At 38.4% G+C, this 20,106-nt stretch overlaps 1 protein-coding gene across 1 annotated transcript in view; it reads right to left on the reverse strand.

Moving 5' to 3' along the window:
- EYA1 (EYA transcriptional coactivator and phosphatase 1) overlaps positions 1 to 20,106 on the reverse strand; it is a 146,218-nt gene that overhangs the window by 82,318 nt on the left and 43,794 nt on the right. The window contains exons 2-3 of the mRNA XM_066547130.1: positions 2,529 to 2,578; positions 986 to 1,113 (exon numbers count right to left, since the gene is read on the reverse strand). Of these exons, the coding sequence (XP_066403227.1) occupies positions 986 to 1,113; positions 2,529 to 2,578 (178 nt within the window). The remainder of the gene's footprint in view (positions 1 to 985; positions 1,114 to 2,528; positions 2,579 to 20,106) is intronic.

A 20,106-nucleotide genomic window follows, 5' to 3' on the forward strand; every position in this document is an offset into this window, starting at 1 on the left:
ACATCTGTTTGATTGACATGTGCCTTTCCTGGAAAAATGCATGTCCATAATCCTAAAGAGTTTGACAGCACTACTACAACCCAGTTCTTAGGGGGAAAAAAAAAATCATATCTTTGCTACAACAGTTGTAGCAGTTTACTTATACATGTATGCTGAAGAGCAATACTGAACCTGCATGACTCTGTCTTCCAGTAATGCATTAAGTCTCTGTTCACACAGCCAGTTAAATGTCCCATATGATCTTTCCACTATTGCCATAGAAATGCTTCAGGAAAGAGCATTTTTTGCTGCTCATTGCATAAACCCTCCTGTGTTTCATTATATGTATTATTATATGTATTATAGATGTATTATATTACTGGCAAAGCTGTTAGGTTGTTCTGTTGTTAGTATTCTACTGAGAACAAACATAACTTATCAACTGCCTGACTGCTTCTTGAGAAATAGATATCAGTTTACCCCATTGAATTAGTACACCTGTTTGAATTTTGGTCACTCCATCAGAGCAGCAAGCTGGCCTGAGGAACTTTCAACACTCAGTTTTATTAGCCTACTTGACAAAATTCTCATAGCCTTAGGAGCTTAGAAAAAATGAGACATAAAGAAATATCAAAATAGCAAGAAAGACTGAAAAAATACATTTTGTACTATGGCAATTGTAAACACCTACTTCTTTTCTCTCATCATTAAACTTCCTTTTCAGTTTTTTGACTTTTTTTTTTAATTTAAGCTCTGCACATACTACCTGCTCAGTCCCCTCAAACTCCATGAAAGAAACATAAACCTGTAATGAAAGCTATTGGTGAAACTTGATAATAGTAACTACTGATAAACATTGAACATTGCCTTTATGTAACATATGAATAAACACAGAACACCTAAATTAGTAAAACATTATATAGCGTGCTGACTGTGAGAACACCAAAGCTAAAAAGGAGAAAAAAAACCAAATTATGAAACACTGAAAAAAAAATGTCTGGCTCACCTTCTGTGCCATTGGGTGTCATGGAATTATTATTTATATGGGAGTTATCAAGTTTTGGACCACTGGGGGATTCACTACTACCACTTAGTCGTCTGTGTGGGCTGGCTAGATCCTGCATTTCCATAGACCTGAAAACAAGATGCAACTTGTTTTAGTGACATAAGTCAACATGAATTACAGAGGAGCTGCCTTTATGAGATGCAGCCTGCTATTTATCAACATCCCAGAAACACTTAGTAAAAAATTAACTACTTTTCCCAACTTGATCTTTTCCAGTGCTTAACTCATGTCGTAGCCCCAAACATGAGTGGCCAGCTACTTCATTTTTGCAGCTTGTAACTAAATAAAACCTAGATTCCAAGCACTGCACTTTAAAAATTGATGCAATCTCATATTTTTAAAATACGTACAAAGACGGAATCACCAACATATGAAGACATATATTCTCTTAAAAACAAATTAACACTCTGCTTTTTCAAGATTTACCACTCAGTGGCAATATAATGGGCCTCCAAAACAAATAAAACACTTGAAGCAATTGTGGAAACCTATCATCTACTGACAGGGAATGAGATATTCCTGATGTATGTGTTTACTCTGGCAAACTACTTAATTGTTCCTCTGTTTCCTTTGAAACAAATGCAGCATTAAAACATTATTATGTCTGCTCACTTGTTTGCTTTGTGGATTACATAAAGCGTGCCCAACTGGGAAGGGATCTGCCCGACATACAGTGAGACCATGCAGGCGCTGGTGTGCCTGAGCACTCTGCTGTACCTCAGCAGCTGTCGCTCACTCAAAATGAGGAAAGAGCAATTCCCAGCTAAAGCAAAAATTAAACATTTAAACAGCATTAAAGCAGCTAAATATTTAATATTTGTGCTTTCAATGGCCCTATATTAACAGGATAACAGTCATCACCACCATGACATATCCCTTGGTTGGTGTTGGAGCTTATCACTGAAGTTCCCTACCCTTCTGCGCCTTTATACCTAAAACTTTTGATATAGTTATTTGATGTACTCATTCAAAGTAATTGCTCCCAGTAGAAACTTCATAGGTTACTGTGCCTCCAAGGCACTTGAACTAGTAATTTTTCAGTTTAAAAGTAATGCTTAGGCTCTTTTAAAGACTATTAAAATTTTATATAAAATTACTCCTGCAGTAATGGTATAAATATTCTAAGTGTCATTTCAGGTACAAAGCTTTTGTATTTTAATTGAAGTTTTATCACAGATTCTAAACATAGATCCTTCATTTAATATTTCTTTACCTAAAACATTCTACACAAAAAGAAGAAGATGATACTGCAATGAATTCAAAACGGCTGCATCAAATATAAACTCAAACAATTTTGTGTAAAAGATATGTGCTCATGGTTTACAGACTTGGTTGCACACACGTAAAGGCTACGCTCCAGCACTTACTCATCTGCCTAATGTGAGAAACAAGCATAAATATTTTACTCATCACTTGAAGTTTAAAAAAATCCCCAACAATAAAAGGCTTGCAAAAAATTATCAATTTTTGGTCAAATCCTTACCTGCAGCTTGAGGAAACAGCAACATCTGAACTGGTTTGGGACTTCTGCACCTGTAAACCAGGGAAACAAACAGAAGCTTCTATTACTCCACTTTACTATGAGGCCTTAATTTAAAGAAAGGATATCACTACGGATGACAATTCTGTCCTTTAAATCCAAAGGGAGAGGAGGAGGGTGCGGCGCCCCTGAAAGGCATATTGTCTTTAAATTGAAGGCTCAACTGTTGTTTCCCCGGCAGGTCTCTCTCCCTCCTCCCCGCGCCAGGGGACGGCAGCCAAGTGACGGGATAGTGATTCATCAGGGGCCCGTGACAGCTGCACAGGGGCTCCGCACTCCTCCTCCCCCGGCTCGGCTCGGCTCGGCTCGGCTCGGCTCGGCTCGGCTCGGCTCGGCTCGGCTCTGCCTGCACCCCGCAAAGGTAACCCCGCCAAGGGCAGCACCAGCTGCTCCTGCCCCGAGCCCCGCAGCATCCTCCGCTCCTCTCATCCCTCCTTCCTCCTTCGGGCCTGACAGATTCCTCATCACGCTGGTTTTCTTCTTCCTTTGCTCCTCGCCATCCTTCCTCTGTGCCACAGGGAACACGCAATTCAAGCTCACCCCAAAGGCGAGCAGGAGATGCTGATGGTATTTTTTGGGGAGGAGGGGTAGAGAATAACATCGGGCAAGTCTACCTATGGTAAAGACCTTCACTATAAAGCACACAGCCTGAAAGAATCACCTCTAAAAGAAGCCCATCTCCAGCCAGGTCAAATTAAAATAAAAACTCCACATGTTATTGCATAGTCTTATTCCTAAAAATTGCAGTTGCTAATGAGATTTCTGGTAAAATTACTTTAAAGGATACTTCTGGCTAAATAAATGGGAGGAAGCTGTAGAATTTACCTCTGAGGTCGCTCATGAAGAAAAGGAATCTTTTTCCACTGGAAAGCCCACCAATAATTTTTTAGTTTAATCAAATCATTCCTTTTATAACTCAGGTGAGTAATAGTTTTCATATTCCATCAGAAAAACACTGTTGCTTTACCAACAACCTTTAGGCAGTAACAATTGTCAGCAGGTGATAAAATTCAGGTGGAAATATACTCTGTTAGCTTAAAAGCACACGAAAGCCTCTCTGGGCAAGGTATATATCCTCCCAATGTCTGCAGTGAGGATCTTTCTTGTACGTTTCCATTCAACCTGAACTGACATCCCTTAAATGATCACAGAGCAAAGACAAGGGAGATGAGGCATTTGAAGTGCCATAAAAATCATCTGAGCAAATCCTACTTATGTGTCTGTAGGGTGGGTTTTTTGTTATTTTTAATCACAGACAGAATTACTACTAGCAAGAGTAAACAACTGCTTGGGGCAGTCAGGCAAGGAAGAACACTACAAATGATGTCAAGAAGCATGCAATAATGCATGCTGAAGAACATCAATCTTTTTATAACTGGGTACTTAAAGTACTGCATAACACGCTTTTCAATACATCACTGCATGCCAAATCAAACTAGACTTGCAGATAGAGTCAAAACTCTGCATTTTGGTTTAAGGAATTTTTTTTCTCCTTAGTTCTTTACCCCAGAAACTGCTGCAGAGTGCCTTAGGATATGCTTCTGCTGTTACTTCTAAACACCTGGAAAAAATTATAGGTGAGAACTAGGTTTGCCTACAGAGCTATCTTCACTCCCTCTTGCACAGGATCTTATAAAACCCATCTTTTATAATAGAAAAGACTTCCTTTTTCAAGTGGATGCTTTAACAAACCGGTATTTTCCAACATGCACTACACAATTATTAATACTTGATTCAAATTTTAAAAAATGTAATCCTCACTATTTTAAGTACCAAATTTTTACAAAAATAGAAACTTCTGCACATTTGAAAATATATACATCATATACATATATAGATGTCCATGTATGTGCATAGCAAGAAAGATCTCATTAATGTATTTGTGGGACAGGGCAAAAAAAATAACCAGCTCATTCACAGTGAATTAAATATATACCTTAAATGTCCTCCAACACTCCATGATTTGTGAAAGTTCATATCCACAATTTTCATTTTCATTAGACATACTTTAGATATATTCCTTTGTGTCTCAAGGATTATTTAAACCATGTGTTGCACGTTACCAAATTTAAAAATGACTCTTTAATCAAAATAACTTTAAAACAACTAATCCTCACTTAGGCTGGTCAGCTGAATCCACAGAGTGGTCCAGGAAAAATAAATCTACTCTCAAGAATGCGAATGCAGACAACAATTAGACACAGATGTGACTGAAATTAGTTACAGTTTACAAAATGCTACACTTCACATGCTTTCAGTTTTTTATGTGCAGTACAAAATTACAATGTAGTAAGGAACCACACTTATGACGACCAGTTAATTCATAGAATAAAAACATTTCTGGGTGGTGTGTGCTTGTGCTTTCTCTCATATATTCCCATTTTGTCAACAGGTTTCTGGGTAATTGAAGTTTGGCAACATAACTCACATATCAAATAAAAAGTGGGGGGAAAAAGCCCAAATGCTTGGCCTTATCTGGACAGAAATGGGTCACATTAAAAAAAAAAAACAAAAAAAAAAACAAAAAAAAAAAGGAGCTGTCACACCCCCTTCATACTCAATGCTCTGCTCGAACTAAAAATGCCTTATAGACTAAATGGCATACACGTTCTTCTTAATACTTCAAAAACATTACTCTGTATAATTTGATTTTTGTCAGTAACATTCACATCTTTCTCCTTAATACAGACTGCAGATTGGGCACTATGTAGTACATGGCGAGAAAAAAAGGACAGTGATAGCAAAGCTACTTAAAATTCATCCATTTAAGAATCTTAAATCAGTAACATCAAATTCTGATTAGTTAATGAGGTCTTTTAAGTTTGCCCTTTTTTCTAATTAAATTTATAATTCTTCACAGATGTAGGTTTTGTTGATGTTCAATTTGTCTCTCTCATTTTGTTAAACCTCACATAGTACTCCACCAATCCACTGAATAGCCACATTAAATCTGTTAATACCATGCTCTTCAACCCCAGAAATTATTTCCAGAAGGCAAACTTGCTTTGAGAGATCATCAAACAAGACTTAAGGTACACATTTTATCACATTTTCCCTACCACAGAGCTCAGGATGCAGAGGAAAATTCATGACTTTTGCACTGTTTATTATACTTTGCTAAATTACAAATCAAAAGCATCTGACAGAAGATCATGTATGAAGCCAAAAAGTTAATAATGTTCTGTGAAAAGTAAACTGTAAATGGGAAGAGATTCTAAATTTCAGCAGCACAGAGCAAATAAAATGTAGGTACTTGTCTAAATTACAGGTTTTCCACAGTATTTTTGCTTGCTAGGAGCAATTTTTTTAATGGCTATAATTTAAAACATTTTTCCAGCTGAAAAGAAATTTTCAAAGTGAAAATAAGAATTTAACCCAGAAAACTATAGCCAGCACACAAGTTTTCTCTTAAAATACAGTTCTACTTTAAAGAAGCAAATTTCAAAGACAATGTCAGTTTTCAAATGAGGGTGTTCCTTCTTAGGGAAAAAAAAATCTATCATTTTTAGGAAGGGGTGGAGGGAGGGAGGGAAAGGGACTTTTTTCCCAACAGCACTCTTTACCTCCCTAAAAGAGCAATGCAGTCAGTATCTACCGACATAATGGCTTCAACAGCCAAAATGTTACAAAACTAAAATGCAAATTGGCTGCAGAAAGGCACCTTGCTGGCAACCCAGGAAACTTGGTAATGCTTTCACTCTTCCAATAATCATATAATGCTGGGCTCCAAGAGGTTGGGCTTTTTCATTAGATATTCACATCAAAGACAAATTGTACTTATTAAAGCAAAAGCAAGTAATTGTAGTTATTAAATTTTTAATTGCCAGTTTAAATGCTTCTGAAGTGCTATCCTATGTGCTCATTTCATACACTCATGAATGAAACATTTTGAAATCCCAACACTTTCTTCCCCTTAAGAAAGAAATACTACAATGTGACAATGCTTCTATTATGACCAGCCATGTAAGAATATCTTTCTGCTTTTCCAAGATTTTTTTTGGCTCCTAAGAAATATTTCATACTTATTGCAATTCAAACAAAATGATTACTCATTCTTTTTTTCTCCTAAGGTGAAGCATGACTCAAGCCGTCTGTCACTGCACAGAACTGCTGAGAGGGGATGGCTGCTCATTTCCAGACCCCTTTCAGGCCTTGGGAAAACTCTGACAGCAGCGAGGTGCTTGGCTAAAAACTGCATGTCATAGGTTTGTGAGCAACATGAAAATGTTGTGTGCGTACGTGTTTATACACCTGAAATTCTTAATGTGTTTACACACACACACACACGTATAGCAATGTACTTTTACCAGTGCATATCCATATCAATACCATTCATTTATTTGACACCCCAAAGCAGTAGTCTGCGTTCCGGCAGATGCTTTGCGAACCATCTCAGTATGGGTTGGAAAATAAAATAATCTTTATACATGGTATCTAATGTTAAAAACTTCCAATGATACACTACACCACATTTCCACTTCTTATTCCAAATTTCCCCCGGTGCTCATTTTTAAATTTAAACAAACTATACAAAATACACTATCATTATTTTTCCCGGAAAGCTTTTATCCCTTCCGCTTACCTCAGTTTTGAATGTTTGCTTACAGAAGAAAGAAAACCACACCAAACCCCAACCACCTTCAAAGAAGCATTTTTAAGTGCACTAACACTTTATTTTGCCAGAATCAATCTTGCACTGTAAAGGGCAGTCCTTCCTCTTGGTGTTTGAAACATCAAGAGAATGTTTGGTGGGTCTTGCTTGCTCAAAAGGAAGATGTGAATTTAACAAGACTTCAGAATGTCTTTAACTTCCTTGTTCTAAGATCACCGTTCTGAATAAGCCACCTAAAATGTCAATAAACGTCAGATATTTCAGTTGTGTAGATGTTTATTCTGTCATCTTGAAAAGTTCTCGGGGGGGATCTGCATGTTTTCCTTGGTGTTTGGAAACTTTAAACATATTAAGAGAAAGGATTTCCTGCTTCAGAAAGCACTGTCAAAATCTCTGACAGGCATTCTTCCTCCCAATTTTCTTTATTATTTTTCTCACGCTCTCATGTCTCTTTCAACAAGATATGCTGGTTTCGTACCGTACGTGCCTATTTCCACCCCCCATTTAACATCTCCCCATCACGTTACTCCTATCTGCCGAACCATTAGCGTTCGAGGAAATCAAACAGGAGAATCCCCAAACCTGGCTGATCACAATAAACAGAACCTCCTAACATCTGTTTTGCGGGAAGCCTACAAACCCCAGCCTGAACTACGGCCAAAATTAACTGCTGCACCCAGTGATTTATAATTGAGCGCCGCTCTCCTCCGGCGCGGCAGAACGCGCGGAACGCGCCGCTGCCCTCGGCGCCGCCCGGGACCCCGCTCTCCTCGGCGGCCGGGCTGCGGCAGGGCCCCTTTCCCGCTGCTGTCCTCCCTCGCTCCCGGCGCTCCGCCCGTCCCGCTCTGTCCCGGCCGCTGTCCGTGCCCCGGTACTCACGGTGCCGCTCCGCGGTCAGGGCGCGGCGGGCGCGCCTCCCATGGCGCGGCGGGGCAGGAGCGCCCCGGGCCGGGCCGCGCCGGGCCGGGCTGGGCAGACAAAGCGCGGCCAGGGGAGGCTGCCTGCAGCCCCGCCGTCTGTTTGCTCAGCCGTGTGTGTCTGCCCAGGACTGCCTGCGGGCACGCCGCCGCTCCCGCGCCCGCTTGCCTTCTCACTCCCCTTCGCCTTTTTTTTTTCTTTTCTTTTCTTTTTTTTTCTTCTTTTCCCCTTTGGGTTTTGTTTTTGTTTTTGTAATGCAAACCGCAGCTATTCTCTTGTCCCAGCCTTATTGGTTTAAAAGCAACAACTGCAATGAAGCTTGCGCGGTCTGAAGTCAGCCCTCCTGCACGGGCGAAACGCAGCCGGGGCTGCCGCGCTCCGCCGCGGAAACTGCGCGCCCCCGGCGCCCCCTCCGCCCCCTGCCCGGCCGACAGGGCCCCCCTTCCTTGCACCTTCCTCAGTCTCACCCCAGAAAAACTCCTGAAAATCCCTCGGGTCCCTTCTCATTTAGAAAGTTGAATTGTCCGTAGATGCGTCCCCTCTTGTAAACTGGGTTTAAACTAAAGCCGTCCTAATAGAATAACCGGAATTACACCAACATTATATCAATGAGAGAAGCTAAGCAGGGATACTCATAGAGGCTCTTAAGCGTACAACCAGCGTGCACGTCCGGACATGCCCGTTTTGATTGGATATGTAACAGATTTGTTCTCAAATGTCTGAGATTCTTGCAACCTTGTAAAGAAAGGGTCTGCTAAAACTATTTAAGCTACCCTTGTCCAATTTAAGGGTATTTATTAAATAAAATATCTGGAACTTTTAAAATGGTTTAAACCACTTAAACCATTAAATATCTGTACACCTAAAAACAATTGCAAATATAGTTAAATTCGTCTTTTAATTATTATGAATCACTTACTAAAGTTTTAAAATTTGAAACTGTATAAAGGCTGCTTCCACAGACCATATAAATGTTTCCAGAGAAGGGAGAGATGGTTGCACAGAGTTAAATTTGTGCATTAAGTAACCTTAGCTTTTACCAATCAATAGGTAATTAAGTAATTTAATTAGTAAGCCATTAAACTGAAATGGGTTTATGATGCTTTTCTATTACAGAACCTTTAGTTGCTCATAATTTAAAAAAAAAAAAAACCGAACTCTTTCAAAAATACATACATTATGTTAAAAAACATTATAACACACAGAGTAACTAAATTTGACCAGCATTCTCCAGAGCATTTCCACTACGCAGACAGTACCTTTCCCTTCATGTAACGCTAATATTTCTACACTGTTTTTCAGTGCTCATAATCCAAATATGATGAGGAAAACAGCGTAACAATTTGTAGTACCAAAAAAGAAGTTTTAATACCATGCTAAGTCTAAAGTACTAAATTTTAAAAAACCAAAACAAAACTAAAAATCAACAACCCCCCCAAACTGTATACTGTATAAACAGATTGAAACAGAACTTTTTTTCCTCTTTACAAAAAACCTGTGGTTATTGACTGCTAATATATCCTTACCTTCAATTAACTAATCTGTGAATGTGAAAGCAATACTTCTAGAGGAGAAATATCTTCTGGCTACTACATCCCAGTAAGTGAGACATTATTTTGCAGCAAGTACATTGGGAATACTTCAGATCGGTTTGCAAAGCTACAAGTCAACCTCGAGCTGAGAACGCACCTAGGATTTCATTTTGTTTAGCGGAGAAAAGGGATCTCGGGACAGTCACACACCATATATGGGAAGCCAGGTCAAAATAAGCAGCTTTCGATTGGGCCCGTCTGCATAGCCAGCACAAACACAATCCCATCACTTCTTCAGAGTCACAAACCACAGCTCATGCCAAGAAAACTATTTACCGTGTTCTATATTAAACTGGGAACGAAATGCAAATTACTTATTATGGAGTCACACAGTTTTGTCAGGTAAAAGTCACTGAAACCCTGAAGCACAAGGCTATGCAATCTTTCTTAACTAAATGTTTTTTTGGAACAGCCACGATCTTCTGGAAAATGCTTACCACTGAATTCTTTACCAGCGTTAATAAGATCATTTTTTAAAAGCCGTACGCAATCTGATACAAAGACACATCTTGCTTCACTGACTGTAGGAGCTACATCTATTAAAAGAATAATATCAGGCACACACTTTAACAAAGCAGTTCATTTTTTTTTCTAGAAAAACTCAAAAAATATATTATTGTTGTTGTGAGGTACAATCTAACACTGGAAAATGTAACTCAAAACCCTTTTTCAAAAACAGTGATACTTAAATGACGATATGGAAATAAAAAATTATTTAAAAAGAAGACTGTGACTTCAATGATGCACGCAAATTTTAGCATAAATCTATTTCACTCCATTATTGAAAAAAGAAAAACCAAAACCAAATAGCACAAATACATGAATAAATTTTAGTATTTTAAATGTAAAGGTGACTGAAACAGGCTTATTGTTGTTTAGTTTGTAGTCCCTACTGGGAGTTATATCTAAGTAATAACTTCAGGAGTGTGCCCAGTCTCTGTATTTAATTAAAGTAAGACAGATCCCCACACACACGTACAGAGCTTGATGATGTGAGGATAAACATGGGATAAATTACACAGAGGCTAAGATGATCAGAAAAAGGGTGTTGGCGATGCATTGCAAGAAAAGAATCAGCTTTGAATTTTTAATCTCTTCTGTAGTATGGCATGTAAGCAGTATGGGAACTGAAGCTATATAAATGATCTAGATAGGGGATATGAGATAAAGTAGGGTCCTCTGTGTTTATACAGCCATTAAAGAGTGCCTTAAAGTTCTTTATCTGATGTCTGAAGATTGGACCTCAGATCAGTGTATATCATTACCCCGTGATAGGGTCTAACCTATGAACTTATCCTACAGCTGATACCATGGACCAGATCCTCATTTGGTTTAAGTGAGTGCAGTTCTTTTTATTTCAATAGGTAATCTAATTATGACAGCTGAGTACTGCACCAATTTGAAACCTACTTAAAAGAGGTTTGTTTACTTATCTTTTGGGGTTTGTTCTTCCCAGTAACTGCATACCAAATCAGTGCAGGGTTGGTTGTTGGTCACTGGCACCCAACATCATTTTCAAACCACAATTGCACTAACACTGGGTTTGGAACAGAGATTTCAGTGGGATTTGCATATGTTTACATCATGCCTAAATTTGTCCCGATTCTGCATTCCCATTAATGCAGCTGGCATCTCAAGAGTCCTAAGAAGTGAAAGACCAGGCCTATTACATAACATCAAATGCACAACAAGCCACTGGGTATATTATTACAACCATTACTCATGCAATATGGTTTTAACTTCATATGCAGTGTCACACACTTGTTTTAGCACAAGTAAAATGGGTCCATCTGGAGCACAACATTTACTGGGCGCTTAGGTGCCACGATTACAGATGTTCTGGTAATTAAGAAAAATTAGATGAAAGATGGATATGGAACAGTGGGATGTTCATATGTTTGTCTCCAAGCAGGAAATACTACTAAAATATTTAATATCAGAAATAGGCCTAGGAAGACCACACTTCACTAAAGCAAAAGATGTATCCCATTGCTCCTGAGAGCCACCACCTGGCTCTTCCCATAACAACTGCAGTGCGACGTCAGAACCCTCTGAAGCAGCAATATCCCTCCTATGCCTCCATACAAGTTTTATCTTACACAGAGCAGCTGTTGCCTAGAGACATCCCTGGCTGGAACAGAAGTTTGCAGCATTTGACAGGAGCCCGTATTGTCTCATGCTACTCATGTGAGCAAAAGCAGAAAGACCTTGGTAAATACAAACAGTAAAAGTGACAGAAATCAACCGTTTAAAGTGTTCTGTCCAAAAACTATCAGTGTGCTTAAGAAGAACAACTTAATTATATTCTTTCAAGATATATTGGATAAAATTCATATTGAACTAAGGTCTGTGTGTAATGTGTTATAAGAAAAGGTATGTGCTGTTAGCCATCGTCCTTAGCCAGAACACGTATGAACTGCCAGCCCCAGTTTGCTAGTTTTGCTAGTTTGCAGGCAGTTGTAGTTGTTTTCAAGCCATCATTTCAGTACAAATTACAGAATATTTAGTATAATTAAAAATAGGAAATAGTAATCTTTATTAATGCTAACTAGATGCTGCTTTAGCTTTTTGAATGAATGCATGACTTACATATGATTCTGAAATAGTTGACAGCTATGACACAAACAAATGCAGAGACTGCCCACAGAAGAAGTGTTAGAAGTCTAGTTTGAAGCCAATCCCTTAGTGTGTCTCAATTTTTCACTCTCCAAAGTGAAAGTATGCTTGGTTTTTTTTCCAGTAGACTTCTTGCATCTTAAAAGCATTATGTTAAAGAGAGGAAAAAATAGTTTGTGTGGGTGTATATACATTTACAAGCACCAGTAGTGCAAATTATATATATACTCAGTACTCTAAATGCAAAATAAAAAAGTTGTTTGGCAGGGTGAAGGAAAGGTTTCCTAGATGAACTTAAATTTTAAATGTATCTAATACTATAATTTCCCTTCTGTTTTTTTTTAACACCTTACCTTACTTGTCTCTTCTAGAAATCTCATGAAGAAAATGTCTGGCACACAAAAATACTGAAAAGCTTTGGTCTCCACATCATCAGAAGTAGATGTTCTACCCAAAAATGATGGCTTTTCCCCAAAGACTGAGACACCAGGTCTGTGGCATCCTGAGGGCAGAGCTCGGAGATCTACTCCAAGTTTAAAAGTAATGTAGCTTTTCCAACTAAAAAAGTCTTCATCTTAGCAGTGTTTTAGCTATTAAATTGAGCTATAGAAAATTACCTGCCATTTTCCAATTAAGTTCAAGAGTTTTACAGGAGGACTTTTAATACTGTCTGCAGTACCTAAAAACCAGTGGAGTGCTACTTTAATTTTTTGCACAAAAAACCTCTGCTCAAAAGAAACATAAACATGTAACTATTTTTAAAAGAAGTCCTGCTGAAGACAACAAAGATGTGTCTGAAGAAAGTTATTTGAAGAATTATCAGTTTACAAGATAGGAGGTGAAATGAAGGGAGTAAGTTGCAAGCTGTGAGCTTCCTTAAGAAACAGCTAATTTTTCTAATTGACATTCAGGCTTTTACTCCAGCTCAGCATGGAAACACAACTGCCTAAACTTTGAAAATAATCATCCTTCACTGTGATATGTGAATAATAATTTGCTTATAAAAATGAACAAGTCAAATCAAATGCACCGCTGATGATGAGAAGCAGCTTGCTAGCAGTCTAAGGGGTGATAAAAGCTATAATCAGTAGTTCCTCGGAAGACTGGGTTGCAGGAAGAGCACACTATAAATGAGAGATTACCAGTGAGCTGACAAAATAATCAAGTCCTGTTGTTCTGCAAAGACTATAAAACACATCATTTCACACACATGCCATTTTTCCATAGTTCATCCTCCCACGACTGCTTAGGCCTTCCTCACCTTTCATTTAGTGCTACTAGAATAAAGGTAGAACTTACAAACCATTGCAAATTTTTTTTCACAGCAAAAACTTACATTTTTGCCAGTGATATAAATGCAGCGCCCTGTATGACATCAGTCAGCTCAGTAATACTAGAGTGTCTTTTTTCCAAATTTTCCCACTTACGTGAACAAAACCAGTTTTCTCAGCAACTCCTATAAGGTGAAAAAGAAGATGGAAACTTCCTCTTTGTTTTTTAACTCTGAATTAAAGTCATACTCAGAATACTTTACTTGGCTAGAAAAAGATGTTTGCTCACTAACCAGAGAAACAATAGGTTTTTTCGTTGTAATTTCCATTTTGTTATTATTTCCTAAATGCATTTTGTATTTTTTTCTGGAGTGTTATTCATGTCAGTGTTCAACAGTAGATGGAGCAGTGGATCATTACTGTATTTTAGTTATTTGTGCCAATTATTACATAATTTTTCAGCTACTGACATATAAGGTTGCACAAAAAAATCCAAAAAATATTATATAGGGAAAATAAGTATTGATTAAAGCATTTTGAATTAGAAAGAATATTGAAAAACAACAACCCAGGCTCACTTTGACAAATTATTAAGACAAACCAGCATTTATGACTAATATATGTGAGTCATCAATACACATTCAAATTACAAACTTTGCATTAGCTGAAATTATTACATACATATTAGTAAATATGTGCATTGTTAACTTTGAAACATTCAGTTACACAAATTTTTCTTTTGGTGATCTGAATATCTTCTAAAAGTGACATGCATAAATATTCCCCACTGTGGGCCTTGTAATGGAAAGGACAAAGTGGAAGTTGAAGTTAAAATAGTCCTGTGATTTATTTTACACTTGCAATGATGTTTTTCCCAGAAACTGTTTTTCGGTAATTTAACACAATATATTCTTCTAAACCTTACAGTAATTATATCATGAGCACCATTTGTTCAGCAGAAGCTAGATTCTCACCTATGTGTAATCATCTAAAATTAAGGATTTAGTCAAAGATCATCCAAACCCTCATTCTCAGGGGGGAGAGAGACACTTCCAGTCAATGCAGGGGACCCAATTTTGAGGTTTCCCCTCCCTGTAGACACAGATGATGGATTTAAGCTACTCTCAAGTTTTGGTGGCTACAGCTGCCCCAAGAATCCAGACTTTGTCAAACCCAACAGTATAATTTCCCTCAGAATCAATTGGGTCTCAATAGTAATTGTATTCACAGAAGTTTCAAAATAGAGCATTCGGCTCTATTTTGAAACTTCATATAATTACTGATTCAGACTGCCAATATTTGTTGTTACAAATCAAGGCCAAAGGAAAACTTCTCAGATGGCTTCAAAGACCCAGTTCCCATCTCCAAGCCCAGCTCCCTCCCCCGCTTCCTTCCAGCAGCATTAACTTTTTCTCTGCAATCTCACAAAAAGGAAAAAGAGTAACCTCTAAAGCTGTTTTAGACTGAAGGTCAGAATTCAAAGGATTGGTAACTTTATCCACGGAGTCTTGCAATCACATTGCTATTGGAAACACACCCAGAAGCACCAGCACTGGAGATGTTTTTATTAAGCAATGTCAATAGGTACGAAATTTGAAGGTTGGTTTGTTGGGGCTTCTTTTCCATAGAGTAAGGTTTATCAAGATGGATATTTGCAAGAGATCAAATTGCTTTCTGCCACTGAATTTTAGTTTGACGTTCTCTCAGGTAAGGAAACTGGGCTCTGTGTTATGTGCTAATGAAAACAGCAGCTTTGGTTTGTTTATCTAAATACTTAAAGAGAGGCACCTCTTGCAGCCAAAATGTAAACAAAGCTTAAACTCTTTTTACTGCTTGGATACTTCCAGGCTACCAATACAATTTTTTTTTAATTAATGGCATTATATAGATTTTCTACATATAAATCCTGCTTTAAAATAGACCTTTTTGAAGAAATATTTAATTCTTAAACCCATTATTCATAATTACACTTTGAGCTCACAAACACAAGATGACAGATCCCTTTCAAACCTGAGCTCAAGGGGGAAAAAAAAGTCACAGACAACAGTCAGACATTTTGTCCTTGCAAACATGTCACTAATTTAGAGGGAAATAGGTTAAATCAAAAATTTCAAGTGAGTTTCACAAGAATTAAGAACAAGCAAAATTGTGATTCCAGTATCTAAAAAACAAATCCTATACCTTGCTCCTCTGTCTTGTACCACATCTGCATGCCCAAAAGAGTGAAGTATTCATATCCACCCAAGCTATTCACCTGAGGAAGTTCTGAAAATGCATCTTTAGGGATGCTTTGCCTTGCACAATGCAGGAATCTCCATACACAACCACCTCCATTAAACAGTGTTGCTAAATTAGGTCCAGACAAACAAAAATGCATCTTGCACTGGATGGCAGTTCATGAGCTGAGAGACACAGCATGGGTGCTGCACACTGGGCAGAGGCAGAATGCTTTTCTTGCATTGGTACCAGAAGAATGCAAAATCATAAGGATAACAGGACACAGAGCTACACACAACAGCAGACAACTGCATGAAGAACGTCAAACAAAGTTGAGTAACCTGGTTTTAACTCTTATAATTTGATTTTTTAAAAATTGCAATCTGTCTGCTATCAGTATAAGGAATGTGTTGAGTGCAACTCAGAAATGCTTATTTGTCTTTGGTGAATCCAGTGCCACTGTAATTACAAGCAGCGTGGTTTTTGTATCCAGGCTGATTTTTAATAGCTCTTTTGGAAAGCACAAAAGCCTAAATTAGAGACACCTTGGAAAATTTATTAGCTTTAGTAGCCTGAAAATGCATTAGTTTGAAATATATTCCATCAATGTACTCCACTGCAGATGACCAGTTTCTGAAAAAAACGCAAAATTAAACTTGTGGAGACTGAATGCTGCAGGTGATGCCTTATGGTGCCTGGGACACAAGGGCTGCATTGCCCTGCCTGAGGACACCTCCTGCTCCACCAAGCCCCAGTGGGCTTTGGCCATTCACTAAAGCATCCCCAGCCCCTGCAGCCACTGATGAATTTTACCCACCTCTCAAGTCTCCAGAATGAAGGCTTCCCCTCCTGAAGCTTAATCTGCATCTAGAATGGTTTTGAATTCAAAAATAGTCTCAGGAACTGCGTGGTGGTCTCAGGAACAGCTGAAAATGGGAAATCCTAGGGATGGAGAGTGGCTGACCCTCAGCTGCTCTTGTTCTTCTGTGAGACCCAAAAAGAGCTGCCACAAAGCAGCAATGATAGCCCTAGAGTGCATTTCTCTTCTCCAATCTCCTTTCTCGTAAAATACTCATAATTTCTTTTTTGTTGGTCTGTTTGTTCTTTAAACAAGAAAACACTCTTAATATCTTCACCTTCAAAATAGTATAAAATATTGTGTATGCATCTCTAAAGATTGAATTAAAACAGAATCAGCATCACAGTAATTGGCCTCAGGCAAATGTGGTATACCAAGCACAGCAGGAGGCTTATACAAATCTTACTCTACTAGCTGATGAATTACAGGATTTGCTTCTTGTCTTCCTGGTAAGTAAGTAAATAAAATAATAGTATATAGTTATGCAGCACATGCACTAAAGCAGCAACTTTTTGGTCAACTATTTTTACATCAATGTAATATGGAATTGCCTAATTTTTTTTTTTGTTACCATCTGATGAATGTGCAGGATGAAATTAATTTGAGCAGGTCCTACATTACAAGGTTACTGTCAACCATTGTTGGGGTTTGCTTCAGCCCAGGCCACTGCCCTGCAGTCCAGTCCAAAGGTGGACTGTGGTACCCATCAGTTGTCCTCCTGACCTCAAGGGGGTTGTGTACTGCTGACTGGAGTCCATCCTCACAGTACAGGTTGCTGGAAACAGGTCTAGTTACCTCATCATGTTTGGATGCAATGAAGTTCACCAAGACACCAGTTCCTCAAAATTTGAATGGGTAAAATAAAATGACTTGAAATGAATGGCAGTGAGAAAATAGCTGTAAGTTAATATGCAATAAAAATGTTTCCTATTAATTTAGTAAGAGAAGTGGACTTTAGAGAGCCTTAATAAGAGAAGACTTCTGTTTACATTTGGTTTAGAAACTCATGACTATGAATAAAAACCCAATAAATCACAGAGATCTAAAAGACTGCTTTGAGACACTGATTTGCTAAACCTTTACACTCACCTGAGCTTGCTTTTAACTTTGCAAGGCATAAGTTCTCTGGTTTAATAAAACTGCGCTGCACAGCTTAGGGATACCTGCTGAATTTCCAACTTCAGCACTGTTTAAGCATGTGTAGCTTTTCTCTTGCTAGAAAGATCCATGGATAATACCAATAAATCTTCCCTCAAATAGCTGAGAGCTAGTAGTAATGCAAAGTATTTGCAATCAGAAAGCAGTGATGTCATCTAACAGTCAATAAACATGAAAGTACACAGGCAGACATCAGTGGAAATGTGGAAACCTCATATTTAATGAAAATAGTGATACCCAGACTTCATAAGATTTCCACATAGGTGTCATGTGCTCAGGGGAGTGACAGTTAATATCTCCTTTAGCATATGACAATGTGTTTCTCTCCTTCTATCCCAGAAGAGCTAATAAGCCACAGCATCCTTCCCTGCCTAACATCAAATGCCATGCTATCCAAATTAACATCTCTGTAGGGTTGGTTCTACTGAAAGAAGCAAATCCAGTAAATTTTCATCACTTGTATTGGTCTTGGATTAGCTCCAAGATTTGAAAATCCCCAAAAATGTACTTCTGAAATGTGCAAATGTATTCACAAACTAGAAATCAAAAAAAAGAAAAAAAAATTAAGTCCAAGCCTGACTTCCTCCACGCCTAAAAACCATAAATACAGATTTATCATTTAAAATTTGTTTGGTCTCCTCACCTGCCTGCAATTACAACTCTAACTTCATTAGCTGAATACTGCTAAATGCATTCCAATCATCTTTTCATAACTGAGCCCTGAAAGACTGTTTCATTTCTTCACTCTTGATCACCTTATCTGATTATTTCTCCATTTACATAATTCCTTGCTAGCTCTGGAAATTACTTTCCAGAGAACATTTATCACAGAAGTCAATGCATTGTCCAACACGCCAGTGTGTCGCCGCTAAGCTCGTTACAAATTCCTTCCTTGGAGCTTGTTCTCCCACACAGGGGCGACCGCCCTATGGTGGGTCAGATGTTCACTTCCCTCCTCTTGACTCTGCAGGTAAGAGAATGGAGTGGATGTATATATTAGATGATTTCTGTGAAATCATCTAGATTTCACTCTCTCATCTCTCCTGATCCGAACCCCTGAAGTAGGAATCACTGATATTCTGAATTACACTGGCAGTGATAACACTCCTGTGGCACCACAAGCTGGGTGGCTCAAGGTTTTGCTCTCCATTTGTTCATGAGCTGCCAGTAACAGCTGATGATGCCCACATTCACCTTGTAGGATTTTCCAGCTCCCACAATTTACTGTTTCAATAGTCAATTTACACAGTTTGCCTTTCTTTACACAAGCCTGTTAAAATTTGCTTCTCTGGGGGAATATCCACATGTATTTGCCAGGGGAATTTATTCTCTTAGATATTCTATAGGATTAAGAAGGTGTTTGTGTTTTGTTTGTAGGGGATCACTCTCTCTGATACTGAGAGATCAATTGTTACATATTCTCTAATCAATTGATCTCTCTGATCAATTTGTTATATATTCCTCCTTACCCCTCTGACCATTCCTACACCACATCTTGCTAGGAAGGGTGTGAGACTCTTGGTCCCGCTGGAGATGTGATTGATTGTTTCTTTTTTGAGTTTGGAGCCTTGGGAAGGAATTTTGTTGCTTCACAATGTCAGCAGTTGAGGATCTTTTGGTTAAAGCTGTGTTATACAGAGAGAAAGAAAAATATTTCTTGTCTCTAATCTTTTGCATCCAGCATGCAGTCCATAGGGCAGAGAATTTAAGATGAACTCACAAAGCCCATGACAGACTAATTTGTGATGGAATTATTTTGCAGAAGATTGCTGCTTTTTGACAAGACTTCAAAATGTGAAAACCACTTGGTAGACAGGGGAAGCTGCAGAATACCTACTTCTCATGCCAGGTTTTTTAAGGGCTATATTGATTCAGAATTATACTCATTTTGCAGGCATTGTCATTTTTTGACCTGCTACATTTGTCCTGGGAAAGCCAAGGTGGTACAACAATATACTGACAGCTGAAATTAGTTCTGCAGCTCTTGAGTTTTGGAGGGATGCAGACACCATATGATATTTGTTTTCAGACATAACCACTTCTTCTTTCATTCTTTCCCTGAGCTGGACTGACAATCAGAAACCATGAGCTTTGCTTTGGATTTATGATGTTGAATGAAAGCCCAGTGGATAATAAAGTTAACACCATTCATGACTTAATTAATGATAAGCACCATGTGTCTTTTACTAAGCCAGCAGTAACTGGACACAGGACAGAGTGGATAGATGGGTTCTGAAGCAAATGCAGAAGCCTTTCCTTTTACCTTCTACACCTTTCT

This window comes from Molothrus aeneus, chromosome 1 (genome assembly GCF_037042795.1).
Source record: "Molothrus aeneus isolate 106 chromosome 1, BPBGC_Maene_1.0, whole genome shotgun sequence".
In the NCBI taxonomy this organism is placed as follows: Eukaryota; Metazoa; Chordata; class Aves; order Passeriformes; family Icteridae; genus Molothrus; species Molothrus aeneus.